Source organism: Barbus barbus (assembly GCF_936440315.1).
Source record: "Barbus barbus genome assembly, chromosome: 16".
Classification (NCBI taxonomy): Eukaryota; Metazoa; Chordata; class Actinopteri; order Cypriniformes; family Cyprinidae; genus Barbus; species Barbus barbus.
Genome location: NC_136744.1, coordinates 1,132,775 through 1,148,891, shown reverse-complemented (window position 1 = coordinate 1,148,891; position 16,117 = coordinate 1,132,775). Strand labels below are relative to the sequence as shown.

The window sequence follows — 16,117 nt, the reverse complement described above, 5'->3', positions numbered from 1 at the left end:
GAAGGAGTTTGACTTTGATGAGAACTTTTTGTACCAAAACCTCATCGATGTTGCTGCTGATGGTGCGTCAGCTCGAACAGCTCAAGATTTTCCCAGAGTGAAATCTATACATTGTCTAGCTGACCGCTCGGAGTCAGCGGTACATGATTCAATGAAATCTGTCTGGCTGCAGTTAATTTGAAGTGTTTATATTGAAGTGGTACAGCTTGTTCCATCAGTGTTACATGAATGCAAAATTATTGCATGGTGCAATGGATGAAATGAACAATCAAATTAGAGGTAGAGTTTTCACTATTAGATGGGTTGCCAGTAGCTTGGAAACCCATTTCCACCACTGAAAAAAAAAAAAAAAAGCTTATTGCGATTTTGTATCTCGCAATTCTGACTTAATAACTCGCAATTGTGTGATAAAACATGCAATTCTGACTTTTTTTCTCAGAATTGCGAGTTTATATTTCAGAATTCTGAGGCACAGAAAAGTATGAAAGACATCGTCAGAATAGTCCATCTGCCATCAGTGGTTCAATCTGAACTTTATGAAGCGATGAGAATACTTTTTGTACGCAAAAAAAATAAATAAAAAAATAACAACAACTCATCTCCTCTGTGTCTCTCTGCGTCACCAATTTTGGAGAGTATCCGCTGAACGGAAATAGCGTATGCTATTCTATGTCAGCCGTGCCACCAGAGCGGACTAGACTTGGCATCAGATTGGGGGAGTAGAGTGGGTTCCACCACCTTGGGAGGTTCTGAAGCGAAGGCTGTCGACTCTGGGGAAACTACGGTGGTGTGTGCAGCCCAAACACAGAGAATGGCCGTGACCATAACTGGCAGGACAGAGTACATTGTCTATTTCCGAGACTGACGGCGCTGTGCCTGGGGAACAGGAGTGAGTAGCGGCCGGAAGGCTTGCTAGCGTTGAAACCGTGCCACTTGAGAATGCTGAAATCATGTCGCTTGATTGTACTGAGACAGCGGTGCTTGGGAGCAGAATCTGCATTGCTCGGGAACGTAGAGACCCTTGCAATGCCAGCAGCTCGCACCAAAAACGTTTCCTTTTTGAGCATTGTTGAAAACTACATTTTCTATGATGTAACATTTACGTGTTGGCAAACATTTGAATCTTTATTTCAGAAATTGAGAAAAATATCACAATATGTTTATTTAATTATTTTAAAAAAATGAATACAAGTAACAAATGGAAAAATAAAAATCACCTTTAAAATATTTGTGTACAAGGATTCTTCCTGCTGTTAAAAAATAAAAAATAGTTACAGTCAAACATGTCTCACATAGAAAATAGTACTCCATTGTCCTGTTTACAGCGTATTAAAATCCATCTTGGGTGATCTGATCACAAGTGATCAGCATTGTGATGAATTCTACATGCAACAGTCTTACAACCAAGAACCTATGATCCGCCGATAAAAACCCAGTCGCCTCGTAGCTGTTTAGTTCCCTTGTCTTCAGTCCCGCTCCTGCAGATTAACCCTCCTTAATATCTACCACCACATGACCTTTGTGCTTTGTTTTAGCACACATGTTTATTTTAGTAATATTAGTAAATCTCTACATTTAATTATTTCTGTTACAGTATTACTAGATAATATTATTTAGCAGAGATTAAGTTTAGGGATTTCTGAAATACTCAAAGAAATAAACTCAAACATCACACATTCATCTCTTTTATATGAGGGTTTTCATCTAGAAGATGTAGATTATTTACAGGATTTGCAATGTGTCTAAAACATTTTGTGTGAGAAGTTTAGAAACTGTCAATGGTTTTTGTTAATGAGAAGATGTTGATCAGATTTTGTACATAACAGATGCTTTCCTGATGAAGCAACAGAAATTTTGGAGATGTGCTTATGCCTGCATTGTAAAGAATATTTATTACAAAAAGGACTGCCATAAAGTATTATAGCATAACCATCATTGACAAAAAGTATTAATGCACAGTTATAATAAAATAATAAAGCTAGCTCAAAGATAAGTTTACAAATAATAAATGTCCCTACGCTCTGAATGCTGTTTTTATTTTAGGTTTCAATACAAAACACTGGTATTATTGATAACAGAAAACAAACTCTACTGCTGCATTTTGTTACCATATCATATACTGTATATACGCAATTTTAAAGATCACAGTTGATTATTAGTGAAACATTCTAATGTGCCGCCACAGATGTGCTGTCAGATCCTCTTCACATACACAGAGGAGGATGTTCAGATGATTTGGGTTCGTTCACTCTGCTGACGGCAGGTTCCGCATTACAACAACAGCCTGCGGAGATGAGGAAATCATCCATGAACATTCGCCCTTCACTCTTATGAGGAAAATCTACAGTCAGCCAGTCATGAAATAAACCCAGCAGGGTGATCAGGGATTGACTTCTTACTAAATAAACAAATAAATCATGAAATATTGACTTGAATGATTTTGTTAGCTTACTTGTAGAAACCAAAGAGAGACAGAACATGAGCACAACTATGTAGGAAACAAAGGTTCCCCCCAGACATATTTAAGTCATGAATGGTATGATTCAAGCATTCTAGAGTCATATATGATATTATAAATTAAATGAATGTTAGTATACATTCTACATTTGACATGTTAACATAATCTTTGTATGAACATTTAAATATTAAATGCACAATATTCTTAATTTCTATAATTTTTGTTATTTGAATTTAGCATGATTTCCTTTTTCCCCTGCTATAATAACCCAATCAGAAAAGACCTACAGCCCAACCAGAGAGCCTTTGGTGCTTTCACAGGAGGAAGGCCGTGTGCGGTGAGATTACCTGAGTCCTGCTGGATCGCAGCGCTGCCCTGGCGAAGAACGTCATGATTACAAGCAGAACGCCTCCTGTCAGGCTGTGACAGAAGAACACTAGCTCCATGTATTTCATGGGTATCTGTGAAAACAAAATGAGAGGTTCTGTTCATATAGGCACATATTTTTAATCTGTTAAACCTGCACATGCATAAGCTCCACTGGTTGAAAATACACCCCTCTATCACCCTCATATCTTAATATATTCCTCATAACCATGTTTTCATTTAATAATAAGAATAAAAACCCTCACATAATGTTGTTCAGCATAAAGTTCCTCCTCAGTTGTGTGATTCTCATACATATCAGCCCAGAGTATGTGATTGATTCCAACAATTGCTCTGGAGAAGTCCACCAAAGCACACAGCACTCCAATGACTGTGATGATACTCAGAGCAAGGCTGGCTGTGATCTGTGAGCAATCAAATCAAGACACAAACATACACTGACAAAAATGATTTTGTGGTGAAGTAAATACTGCAGAAAAACAAATGTAATTTCTACATTAAATAATTTAGTTCAGGTAAGAATAATAATAAAAAAAGTAAATTCAATATTAGGACTCAATTTAAGCATGTAGAGCATGTTGAGCTTTATTGTCGTTCCGCTACATGTGGGGGACATACAGTGGAACTAAATGTCATGCATCGCAGGACCACGGTGCTACATAAATACAGACATACAACAATGAAGTAAAAAACACTTTAAACCTATAAACCTATAAAAAAACACTATAAACCTATACACACAGATTTGAACTATAAGTATACTATATATAAATATTTACCCTATACAAACTAAAAAAAATAAAAGATAAAAAATACAAACTATACGAATGCTTCACAAATACTGTACATGTGCAAAGAGAGACATTTTGAGTCAGCAGCTGGTTGGGGAACAGTGCAGGATGATTTGTAGTGCATGAGCATGTAAACATACATATATTGCTGAGTCTTTTGTGGGATTGTGTACACGCAGCAGTGTGTGTAAAGTGTCTAGTGCACATAGAGGAGAGTGTTACTACAGGTGGTTTGTACAGGCCCACTCACCTGTGTGTAGCACACTTCCAATTGCACAAAAATAGTTACATACAGTTTTTTCTTTGGTGTGGTGAGGTTGGGGGGGGGGGGGGGGTGTTTGGAGTGGGGGGTGGTCCATGTTTCAGGAGGTAGTGGTTTGCATGGGGTTTCAGAGGGGGGCGGGGTGATTTGAGTTCAGGCCTCTCACAGCCTGGGGGAAAAAGCTGTTGTGCAGTCTGGTGGAGCGGGCTCTGATGCTCCGGTACCATCTTCCTGATGGTAGGAGCTGGAAGAGACTGTGTGAGGCGCTGTTGTGATTTTTTGGAGGGTGACATGGTGTTGGTGGTCCAGGTGAGATCCTCTGTGATGTGCCCCCCCGGGAATTTAGTGCTGCTGACTCTCTCCACAGTCGAGCTGTCGATGGTCAGTGGGGGGTGGTCAACGGAGTTTCTCCTGAAGTCCATCACAACCTCCTTTGTCTTCTCCACATTGAGGGACAGATTGTTTGTGCCACACCATTCAGCCAGCTGTGCCTCTCTGTAGTGCGTTTCATCGTTGTTGCTGATGAGACCTACCACTGTTGTGTCATCAGCAAACTTGATGATGTGGTTGGAGCTGAACTTGGCAGTGCAGTCGTGGGTCAGCAGTGTGAAGAGCAGCGGGCTGAGCACACAGCCTTGTGGGGCACCTGTGCTCAGTGTGGTAGTGCTCGAGGTGTTGTGGCCGACACGGACTGACTGAGGTCTTCCGGTTAGAAAGTCCAGGATCCAATTACACAGGGAATTGTTAAAGTTGAACTTATAAGTCTATTTTACTTGGAATTGTTTGTTATTTTTACAAAGATTGTTTAAGTAAATATCAGCGTCATGATCCCGTTGTACCCACTTGGGCATGAATAATTAATAGTTTTTTTTTTGCTGTTTTCGAGATGTATTTACACTGTTTTATGGTTGCTTTTGTTGTTAGGTTAAGTAACTTGCTATGTGACATGAAGTTCATTTTTTACTCAAAATGACCCATTCATACTCAAACACTATTCACTGATTGTCATCGTTATATTCAGGTCTCTGTGTTCATTCAGTTAATAATTATATTGAGTCAACATATTAACTTAAAAAGAATAACAAGCTGTCTACTTGCTTATATATGCAATTGTAACTTAACCACATGCTTTATAGGGATTTTTTTCAGTGCTATGTTCTTTGAGTAAAGTTTACAAACTGAGTGAAATGTACTTGAGTATTGCAGGGTAAACTTAAAATAGTTAAGAAATTACTCATCAAACTTTACCTGGCCACGTAAAATTTACTTATTTCCTTAGCTAATTTTACATTACTAATGCTGGGTACACCCCACAAGATAATCAGGCTGATTTTGGGCCGATTTATCCCCTTCTGACAATCCTAGGTAATGTCCTGATTATCTTGGTGGTCCTAAAGATTATCTTATCAGATGTTCCTGTGGTGTGAGGTGTGTTAAGAGTGACTGAATCTGCTCGGAAGAATGTCGTAGGCGCCCACCCTGAGGACACCACACACTATAGGAGCAAAACGGTTGAATCTTTTCCTCATGTTTGTGGTCTCTCACATTTTGAAGATCTTTAAGATTATAAAATTATTTATAATTATTATTATAAGATTATAAAAATCTTTTAGCTAGTTAAGTAGATTTTTACTTAATTCTGTATTTAAATTTTACTTAAAAAATATGCATGCAAAAACATGCAAAATAAAAATCAAGTAAATTTAACTTGTTTTTTTTTTCAGTGTATAAACAAAATTTCAAATACATTTAAACATTCTATAGAGAAAATGTTGTAGTTAGGACACACAAATTCTCAAAATTATGCACGAGTCTCTCACACAGTGAAACACAATGGCAAAACAGACACTTACTATCTTTTTGGAGGGGTTGCGTTCAGACAGTATATACAGAAGGCCACAGATAAAGAACTGCAAAAACACAAGACATTTAGTATACATTTAGTAAAAATAATGAAAATAAAATTTTACAGTGTCCATCAGAGGATGAGGCATGTTATATGACCATTCTATTGCCATTAACGGTCACTGTCAGGGCTATTTTTCCAGTGGAAGGATGGCATTTAATGATTTAAATTGAATAAAATAACATATATTTTGCTTTTAATATATGTATTGTGTGGTAACTGTTTTATAAAAGCAGTGAATTTAGAACAGCTGAGGGGCGTTGTTAGGCACTTCACAGCGTTAGCTAAACTGTAAATCACAGCTTCATGGGGCCTATTGCTTTAACTGGACTGCCAGTCTGAACAAGGCTCGAGCGTGTCAGATAAACGAGACAAAATGTGCCGAGCCATATAAGTCCCAAGGACCAGCACTAAAAACCACTTATCTATAGAACGTGCTGTGCTGAGTGAGATAATTAACTTACTAGGAAAGCAGTTCAATTTACTGGTATTCAGTGACATCAGCTCAAGTAAGGCAATATTGGTTTTAATAAATTCTTTCTGCATTTTTCTTTTTATTGCCATGTATCGTCTTGCAGTGTTTTCTTTTTGTGTGTGTGTGTTTTTTTTTTTTTGCATCAGTGTTATAATCATTACTGTTAATTTAATTAAAATTATTTGGTTACTGACACAATGCATTTTTAATGCAATCTTTGTTTTTTAGTGATTTCATTGTCGAGAAACACAAGGCTAGTTGTATAGAGATGTAGATAAATGGATTGTGATTATTAAATATCTTAAATACCTTTCAAGGCAAAACATGCAAATATAGTCAAAAGAGATATGCAAATCAACATACCAAGATCCCAAGCCAGAATGGGGTGAACTGCTCCACTGAGATGGGCGCATCTGATTGCACATTCATAGGAATTGCAAACATGAACAGACCTACACCCATCATCACCAGCACAACCTTATACATGAAAATGGACAAACATACAATCAATAATAATCAACATGCAAAATCAATAATATTGCTTATGTAATCTTAATGATGTGGGGGAAACAGCAATGGACAAATACAATTAAGTAGAGACACTGAAGCCCCTTTCACACTGCACGTTGGTCCCGGAAAATTGCCGGAGTGCCTTCTGTGTGAACGCAACCACGTCCCGGGATTGATTCCGGGATCAATCCCGGGTTGGGGACCTAGTAACATTGCCGGGTTCAGTCCCGGAACGAGCGCTGTGTGAACAATGCCGGATCAATGCCTTAAAGGCTGATGAAGCGCGTTATCATGCGACTCTTTTACCGGATGTTTTGAAGGCAGATCAAAGTTCACACAATGAAAAATGTGTAAACTGGAATGAAGCAGCGATGGGAGCTCCTCACTATCTGCGCTGAAGCTGAAATCGTTCGCCAATTTAGTTTTTTTTTTCTTTTTCATTCACCAGTTTAGTGAAATGGTGTGCGGCGTATTATACACGTCACATGAAATATCACGTGTCTTTACGGGATCTTTACGGGTTGTGTGTGAACGCACGCACAGATTCCGGAAGATCACTGGCAGTGTGAATGAACCAAAATCTAACGATTCGGGAACAATTGCCGGAACACATTACCCGTGTATTTTCCGGAATCTCTGTGTGAAAGGGGCTCTAGTGAAAACTGGCTGTTTGTTACACACTCAATGATATCTATGAAGATTTGAGTCAAAAGTACAAATACACAAATGCAGAGGTGGAAAGAGTACAAAAATATTTTACTCAAGTAAAAGTACCATTACCGTAATTAAATTTTACTTAAGTACAAGTAAAAAGTACCAGTCTAAAAATCTACTCAAGTAAAAGTAGCTCATTTAAAATTTACTCAGAGTAAAAATGACTTTTTAACAGTGTGAGGGACGTAACAATGGGATAGGTCAAGGGTGTCAAACTCAGTCCCTGGAGGACCACAGCCCTACACAGTATAGATATAACCCTAATTAAACACATCTAGCTGGATCAGATGTGTTTAATTAGGGTTATATCTATGCTAATCTAATCATTTAGGGTTATTTGAAAACTACATGGTATATGTGTTGGAGCAGGGTTGGAACTAAACTCGGCAGGGCTGCAGCTCTCCAGGAGTTGACATCACAGGGATAGGCCTATAAATCTCAAATTAGTTGTTTTTAATGAAAGGAATCAGTTATTTAGAATAATAAGACATTTGGGCTGTTACCAGGCAAATTAAATCAGTATCAACAAAATTCATCTTTGCAGTGCAGAGGAAACACAGAAGCTTCATCTGAAGTGGCATTTAGACGTATTTACACACTGTTTAATGCAGGACATGAATGTATTTAACCTGCAGTAACAAATGCATAAATACTGTTTTGATATATAAGACATAAAATGTTGAATACTCATTTGAAATTATATAAAAAAAAAAGAAATCAAAAGATACTTTAAATGCGAAATTAAAACCACCAGTAGATGCCACCAAGTCACTGTTAATAAGTGAGTCATTGCGACTGAACCGAATCATTTAAACAGTTGATTCATTCAGGAACAAAACACCATCATGTTGCTCAGAGACGCAAAACAGTGCTGTGGCTGTGTTTGGGATTATATTTGTTGTCTAAATAGAACAAAAACAGGCAATATGGTGTCTAAAATGCAAGTACCTTAATTCATTTCTTGTTTATTGAACTGGTGTAAAAAAAACTTAATCATGCTGATTTTTGGAGAAAAACGGCACTGTTCGTGTGATATTGCTTTACTATATGAAATTATATAAATATACATTTTCTGCCCCTATATCTTCAATTTTGTGATCATTTTAAATCAGAATCAGAATCAGAATGAGCTTTATTGGCCAAGGATGTTTACACATACGAGGAATTTGTTTTAGTGAGAGAAGCTCCACAGTGCAACAGAAAGACAGCAACAGGACAGGACACAGATAATAAAGAATAATATACAAATATCCAAATAGGCAATGTACAAAGCAGCAAACACGCAATATATAATATAGACAACTATGTATGTACAGGTCAAGTATGTGCAAATTAGAAATGAGAAATAAAAATAAAATAAGTGAGTGTGGTGAATGGATAATGTATTATAGTTGTGTGTTCCACGTTTATTGTTGAGTGTTCATGAGATGGATTGCCTGAGGGAAGAAACTGTTCCTGTGTCTGGTCGTTCTGGTGCTCAGAGCTCTGTAGCGTCGACCAGACGGTAACAGTTCAAGGAGGGATTGTGCTGGATGTGAGGGGTCCAGAGTGATTTTACCAGCCCTTTTGCTCACTCTGGATGAGTACAGTTCTTGGAGAGTGGGGAGGGTTGTACCAATTATTCGCTCAGCAGTCCGGACTACTCTCCGTAGTCTTCTGAGGTCAGATTTGGTAGCTGAGCTGAACCAGACAGTAATTGAAGTGCAGAGGATGGATTCAATGATGGCGGAGTAGAACTGTTTCAGCAGCTCCTGTGGCAGGTTGAACTTCCTCAGCTGGCGAAGAAAGTACAACCTCTGCTGGGCCTTTCTGACAATGGAGTCTATGTGAATATCCCACTTCAGGTCCTGGGAGATGGTGGTGCCCAGGAATCTGAATGACTCCACTGCAGTCACAGTGCTGTTCATGATGGTGAGTGGGGGCTCCAGGTTGTTAAGACTGCACCAGACAGCCAGCTCTTTAACCTCCTGTCTGTAAGCAGACTCGTCACCGTCCTGGATGAGGCCGATCAGTGTGGTGTCATCTGCAAACTTCAGGAGCTTGACAGAGGGGTCTTTAGAAGTGCAGTCGTTGGTGTAGAGGGAGAAGAGCAGTGGGGAGAGTACACAGCCCTGAGGAGCTCCAGTGCTGATGGTTCGAGTGCTGGATGTGAATTCACCAAGCTTTACTAGCTGCTGTCTGTCTGTCAGAAAGCTGGTGATCCACTGACAGACAGAGGTGGGGACGGAGAGCTGGGTTAGTTTATTCTCAAGGGCTTCTGTGATGATGGTGTTAAAAGCGGAGCTGAAGTCCACAAACAGGATCCTCACATAAGTCCCTGGTCTGTCCAGATGCTTCAGGATGAAGTGCAATCCCATGTTGACTGCATCATCCACAGACCTGTTTGCTCTGTAGGCAAACTGCAGGGGGTCCAGTAAGGGTCCGGGGATGTCCTTCAGATAAGCCAAAACCAGTCTTTCAAATGATTTCATGGCTACAGACGTTAGGGCCACAGGTCTGTAGTCATTGAGTCCAGTAATTTTGGGTTTCTTTGGGACGGGGATGATGGTGGAGCGTTTGAAGCATGAGGGGACTTCACACAGCTCCAGTGATCTGTTGAAGATCTGTGTGAAGATGGGGGCCAGCTGGTCAGCACATATTTTCAGACAGGCTGGTGACAAACCATCTGGACCAGGTGCTTTCCTTCTTTTGTTCTTCCTGAAGACCTGGCACACATCTTCTTCGCTGATTTGAATTGTAGGTGTGGGGGAGAGGAGGGTTGCTGGAGGTGTTAATGGTTGTGTGGAGAGGTGTTCAGGGCGGGTGTGGGGTGATTTTTTCAAAATGACAATAAATTTGTTCAAGTCGTCTGCCAGGTATTGATTCTCCAGAGTGCTGGGGGATGGTGTCTTGTAAATGGTGATATCCTTCATTCCTTTCCACACTGAAGCAGGATCACTGGAAGAGAATTTATTCCTTAGTTTGTCAGAATAATTCCTCTTTGCCACTCTGATCTCCTTTTCCAGTGTGTATTTGGCCTGTTATACAAGACTTTAGCCCCCTTTCTGTAAGCATCTTCTTTGGCCTGACGGAGCTTTCGGAGTTTTGCAGTGAACCATGGTTTGTCATTGTTGTAGATTAGATGAGTCCTGTTAGGAATGCACATATCCTCACAGAAACTGACAGTCTCTGTGAGCTCGTCCAGATCGATGGCAGCGGCTTCAAAAACAGTCAAATCAGTGAAGTCGAAACAGGCTTGTAGATCCCGCTCTGTTTCATTAGTCCATCTTTTAACAGATCTTAATACAGGCTTTGCAGATTTAAGTTTCTGCCTGTAGGTTGGAATAAGATGAACCAAACAGTGATCAGAGAGTCCTAAAGCTGCTCGTGGAACCGAGTGATATGCGTCCTTTATTGTTGTACAACAGTGATCCAATATATTACTGTCTCTGGTGCGACATGTGATGTGCTGTCTGTATTTTGGCAGTTCACGGGAGAGATTTGCTTTATTAAAGTCCCTGAGAATGATTAAAACAGAGTCCGGGTGTTGTTGTTCTGTGTCTGTGATCAGATCAGTGAGTTTCTGTAGAGCTGTGCTCACGTGCGCTTGCGGTGGAATGTAAACACTCACGAGAATGAATGAGCAGAACTCCCGCGGCGAGTAGAACGGCTTGCAGTTAATGAAGAGCGTTTCTAGATCTGAACAGCACATCTTCTTTAACAGAGTTACATCTGTACACCACCTCTCATTGATGTAAAAGCATGTCCCGCTGCCGCGCGATTTCCCCGTTGATTCTGCGTCGCGGTCTGATCTGATCAGCTGGTAATTAGGCAGATGTAGTACACTGTCCGGTATGTCGTCATTTAGCCAGGTTTCCGTGAAACACAGAGTTGCAGAGTTAGAAAAATCCTTATTTGTCTGGGAGAGCAGAAGGAGTTCATCCGTTTTGTTGGATAGAGAGCGGAGATTTGCCATATGGATGCTAGGCAACGCCGTTCGAAATCCGTGCAGACGAAGCTTCACAAGCGTGCCGGCTCTCTTCCCCCACCTGCGCCTCCTGTAGCGTTTGACCAGAGCTACGGCTCTGCCAACTACAATGTCCAGCAAAACATCTAAATCTGGTGAAAGATTTTGTGGTGTGTTCTGCCGAATGTTCAGCAGGTCATCCCTGGTAAAACTGATCCTATTTGAAAAACAAAAAACAGAAAAAACAAACAAAAACAGTACAAACACTGGAGAGCAATGCACAATAGCTGCCATCAGCGGCGCCATCTTGTCTTTTTAAATGCATTGTCTGTTTAAATGCATTTTAACAGACTGAATCACGCAGTGAAAGAACACACTCTAAATGCGTGCGCACACTAGTCTAATCTTCTAGACTTCACACATGGTAGGAGTGTTTTGTTTGGTTTTTGGCTAAATACTGATAATATCAAATCGCACATCGTTAAAACAACAATTACGATATTGTCGCATATGATATCGCACACCCTGCACCACTGTCTTTTTGGCTAATTTGTGCAAAACCTTTTGCTAAACTGCCAAAGCTTAATTTTAACCACCAATGCAATGATGCAAATATTTACTTTACCTCTACATGCTTGCCACGGGTAGATTTTAAAAATTACTTTAAAAAGTAGAAGTACACAAAAAAGCTACTCAATTACAGTAACGCGAGTAAATGTAATTCGTTACTTTCCACCTCTGCACAAATGCTTGTTTTTCTTACTTTTTCTTGTATTCGAATGACCAGAATAAGAAACTCTACCTTTATTCTCCCCGTATAAGTGTGTTATAGCGATGTGTGTGGGGATGCATATGCCTATTCAGAAAGTGAAATCTAAATGTCCTCTGAGACACATTCACTTGAGTAAAAGTGTGAAAACTAGCCTTGGATTCCCCTGCATCGCATCAGCATCAAACTACATGCCTATTATAGAAGAGTGTAGTACTGCAAAGAATAAGTGATCTGTGCTGAATTTGGTTTCTGCGACTGAAAGGAAACATGTTCTGTGTCTCACTCCAATACTCTTGGGTTGTCCTCTGAGGAAGCGGTGCACAGGTTTACTGCCGCCTGTCATGGTGGTGATGGCCTCTGAGACGCTTCCCGCTGGTCGATCCTCCACCATCACTACAGCACAAATCACAGTCAAAGCTATTATATTAACAGTTTTGTTCAAGGCTTTTGGCAGTGTTTTCTTGAATGCGTAATCTCAACCAACGATGGACAAATGGCAAATTTCAGTTAATAATGGTAATTTGCTATTAGTCTGAAAAAGGGAGTAAAGCTGAAACTATTTAAACTTTTTTAAACTATTTAAACTTTTCCTGTGGACAGACTGGATCTACAGACTGGATCTAAAACCTTCAAATGACACACAGCTCTGTGAATTCTATGAATCACACGGCACACACTTGACACACAAGCGGAGTGATTGTACAGCATCACAAACAACTACTTCTCCAGTGTCTTTCTGTTCACAGCACAAGGTTCCTGAAAATGTGGCATCCTGAAATTTCAAGGGTCTCAGTTTTGACTCTGTAAATGTGTGTAAAAATAACCTGACAAACTATTCTTCTGCCTTGGCGTGCTATACTCTACCTCTTGCCCTTATACTCTAGTAACCGCCTACAACACCATAGCAATTGTATGCCTGCCTACCAATGCTTTAACAACCACTGCACAGACCTTATACATGAAAATGGACAAACATATAATCAACATGCAAAATCAATAATATTGCTTATGTAATCTTAATGATGTGGGGGAAACAGCAATGGACAAATACAATTAAGTAGAGACACTGAAGCCCCTTTCACACTGCACGTTGGTCCCGGAAAATTGCCGGAGTGCCTTCTGTGTGAACGCAACCACGTCCCGGGATTGATTATTGCTGCAAAAGCACTAATGTATCGTAATGCTTAAAACCTTCAAACCTCAAGACTGTATACTGCATCCCAATCTCAAAGCCTTTTTTTTCTTCTATCTTCCAGTCAATTCCAATCCATTAATTCAAAAAGAAGTCTACACTTCAGCAAACTGTAACTGTCATATAATTCATGTGCAAGCAAATAATCAAACAGTGCTAAAAGATCAGTATGAAAGCTTGTCAAATACCTGCATGTGTCTGTGACAGAGCTACCAAGATGAAAACAACGCAGTTGTGCAACAGCCCAGAAAAGAGAAACATGAGAAGAAAACAGTGGGAGGGAAGGACTGGGCGGCCACTACAGGATGTTTGGGAAAAGAGGTCAAATCTGAGCCAAATGCTCAGAAAACAGAAACAATGGTCAACTTCATGTAGAGAAAGAAAGAGTAGAGCAGAACTGTGAAGCATGTTTCAGTGCTGTAAGGCATTGCTCAATTCAATTTAAAAATTCTGAATGTTTTGGCAAGAAAGAAACATGTGGATTGGTGAAGACATGTTAAGGCAACTGTTAGAACGAAAGGAATGGAATGTAAAAGCTCCCAAAAGATAACAGCTGGTTCATATGAAAAACTAACTGGATCCAGATGCATCTCCCTCTGCTTTACTAAGTTCAGTTTGTGAGTCTCAGTTTGTACTTTGAAACACGTCTATTTTATCCATTGTTTTGTGTTCTCATTGTTAGATAGGGTGAGAGTTCCCAGAATTCCAGCTTCTATTATCATCACCAACACCACATGCCAGCGAGCTGATGCTTCTTCCTGCTTCTTCTCAGTTAAATGCCCCCAAGGCCCCTCTAAGTGTGATACTTGTGATTTTTGTGCAATATCTTATAAATACATATTATACATAATAAAGTCTCCAACTACAAACCCATAAATTTCAAACTTCAGTTTTTTTTTTTCATGGATGAGGGATGGTAATCATCCAGATAGCATGTGGATGGGGCCACTTAAGGCAATGATACAGCACTGCTGGCCTTCTTATGGCCCGTACAAAAAGGATGTAAGCCTGAAATGGCCCACATGTAAAATAGCAAAAATGACCCAAATGTCTCAAATCACATGTGGGCCTCTGAAGGCAAAGATGTGGTGTTCATGGCAATGTGTAATCTGAACATGACCCTAAAGTGGCCCATGTGGTAAATAGTGAATAAGGCCCAAATAATGCCAACCAAATGTGGGCCACATTTGGCAAAAATGTTAAAGGCTAATCAGGGTGTAAACCATATGTAGTCCACATATGTTTCAGTAAATGTTGCCCAGTTATCCTAAAACATATCTGGGCCAGTTTTGGCAAAGATATGGCACAGCAGGCATGTGCAGAAGGGGGGGCTTTGGGGGCTCGAGCCCCTGCCCTTTTTCAAAATTAATTAAAAATGCCTATCTTGGACAAATAGCAATGATATTGTGGTTAATAAAACAAAATGCATTTGAAATCTAATTAACATGACAATTTGTAAAAAACAGTAACTACTTACTGAAAAGTCAGAACATTCCTGTTTATTTTTACATATCTGTCAATCTGAGGCGTTGCTATGGGTTGCGTACAAAAGCACCGCACAAAACCACGCAGCACCAAAAGTCACAATAATGGTAATCAGTAGGCTGTTCAATTCACTTATATTTATGTATGATATATACACCATTACTAGGCTATTTGATGAAACTATCTTAGTTAATGAAGCCCAAGTGCCACCTACAGGCCTGTTATGTGAAGTGCTGGCGAAATGGTGATGTGAAAGGACTTAATTATATTGCCATTTTTGATAATTGTGCAGCATTATGAAAGTGTCTTATGCTCATCAAGCCTGCATTTATTTGATCAAAAATTTGATCAAAAATACAGAACAAACTGTAGCCTAATATTGTGAAATATTATTACAATTTAAAATAATGTTTTTCTGTTTTAATATACACATTTATACTATTTTAATAAAATATCATTTATTTCTGTGATTTAAAGCTGAATTTTCAGCAACATTACTCCATTCTTCAATGCATGGTCCTTCAGAAATCATTCTAATATGCTGATTTATTATCAATGTTGGAAACAGTTCTGCTGCTTATTTTTATTTATTTATTGGAACCTGTGATACTGTTTTGGGGTCCATTGATAAATACAATTTTAAAAGAACAGCATTTATTCAAAGTAGAGATGTTTTCTAACAATATCAATCTTTATTATCACTGTTTATATCAATTTAACAAATCTTTGCTGAATAAAAACAAATTTATTTAAAAAAAGAAATTAAATACTGACCTCAAGCTTTTGAACGGTAGTGTATATTGTTACAAAAGTTATATTTTAAATAAATGCTGTTCTTATTCAACGTTTTATTCATCGAAGAATCCTGAAAAAATGGGATTCTTCGATGAACCCCCCCCCCCCCCCCCCTCATATTGCCCCTTTTTTACATTTGAGCCCCTGCCCCTGAGGAATGCCCTACACATCCCTGTGTCACAGTAAGCACTGGCTAATGTGGCTGTGAGCCTAAAGTGGCCTGCATATAAAATGACAAATATTGCCCAAATAATTAATTACAATTTGGGACACTTTTGGGTTAATCAGTGTGTAATCCTAAATTGTTCCACATTTGACATGGCAAATATGCCCCATATATTATCAAACAGATGAGGGCCACTTCTGGTTTGGATGTAACACTTGACACTGGCTAATTGAAATGGAAGTTTGAAATAGTAAATAT

General features: G+C 39.3%; 1 protein-coding gene across 1 annotated transcript; it reads right to left on the bottom strand.

Annotated features, from left to right (window-relative positions):
• Positions 1-1,094: 1,094 nt before the first annotated feature.
• LOC306882455 (uncharacterized protein) lies at positions 1,095-13,834 on the bottom strand. Its single transcript, XM_079437077.1, has 7 exons — positions 13,602-13,834; positions 12,505-12,614; positions 6,643-6,756; positions 5,752-5,808; positions 3,091-3,249; positions 2,806-2,919; positions 1,095-2,284 (listed from the first exon to the last, which is right to left on the bottom strand). The coding sequence occupies exons 1-7, from the start codon at positions 13,819-13,821 to the stop codon at positions 2,246-2,248; spliced, it is 813 nt and encodes a 270-aa protein (XP_079293203.1). The 5' UTR covers positions 13,822-13,834; the 3' UTR covers positions 1,095-2,245.
• Positions 13,835-16,117: the final 2,283 nt, after the last annotated feature.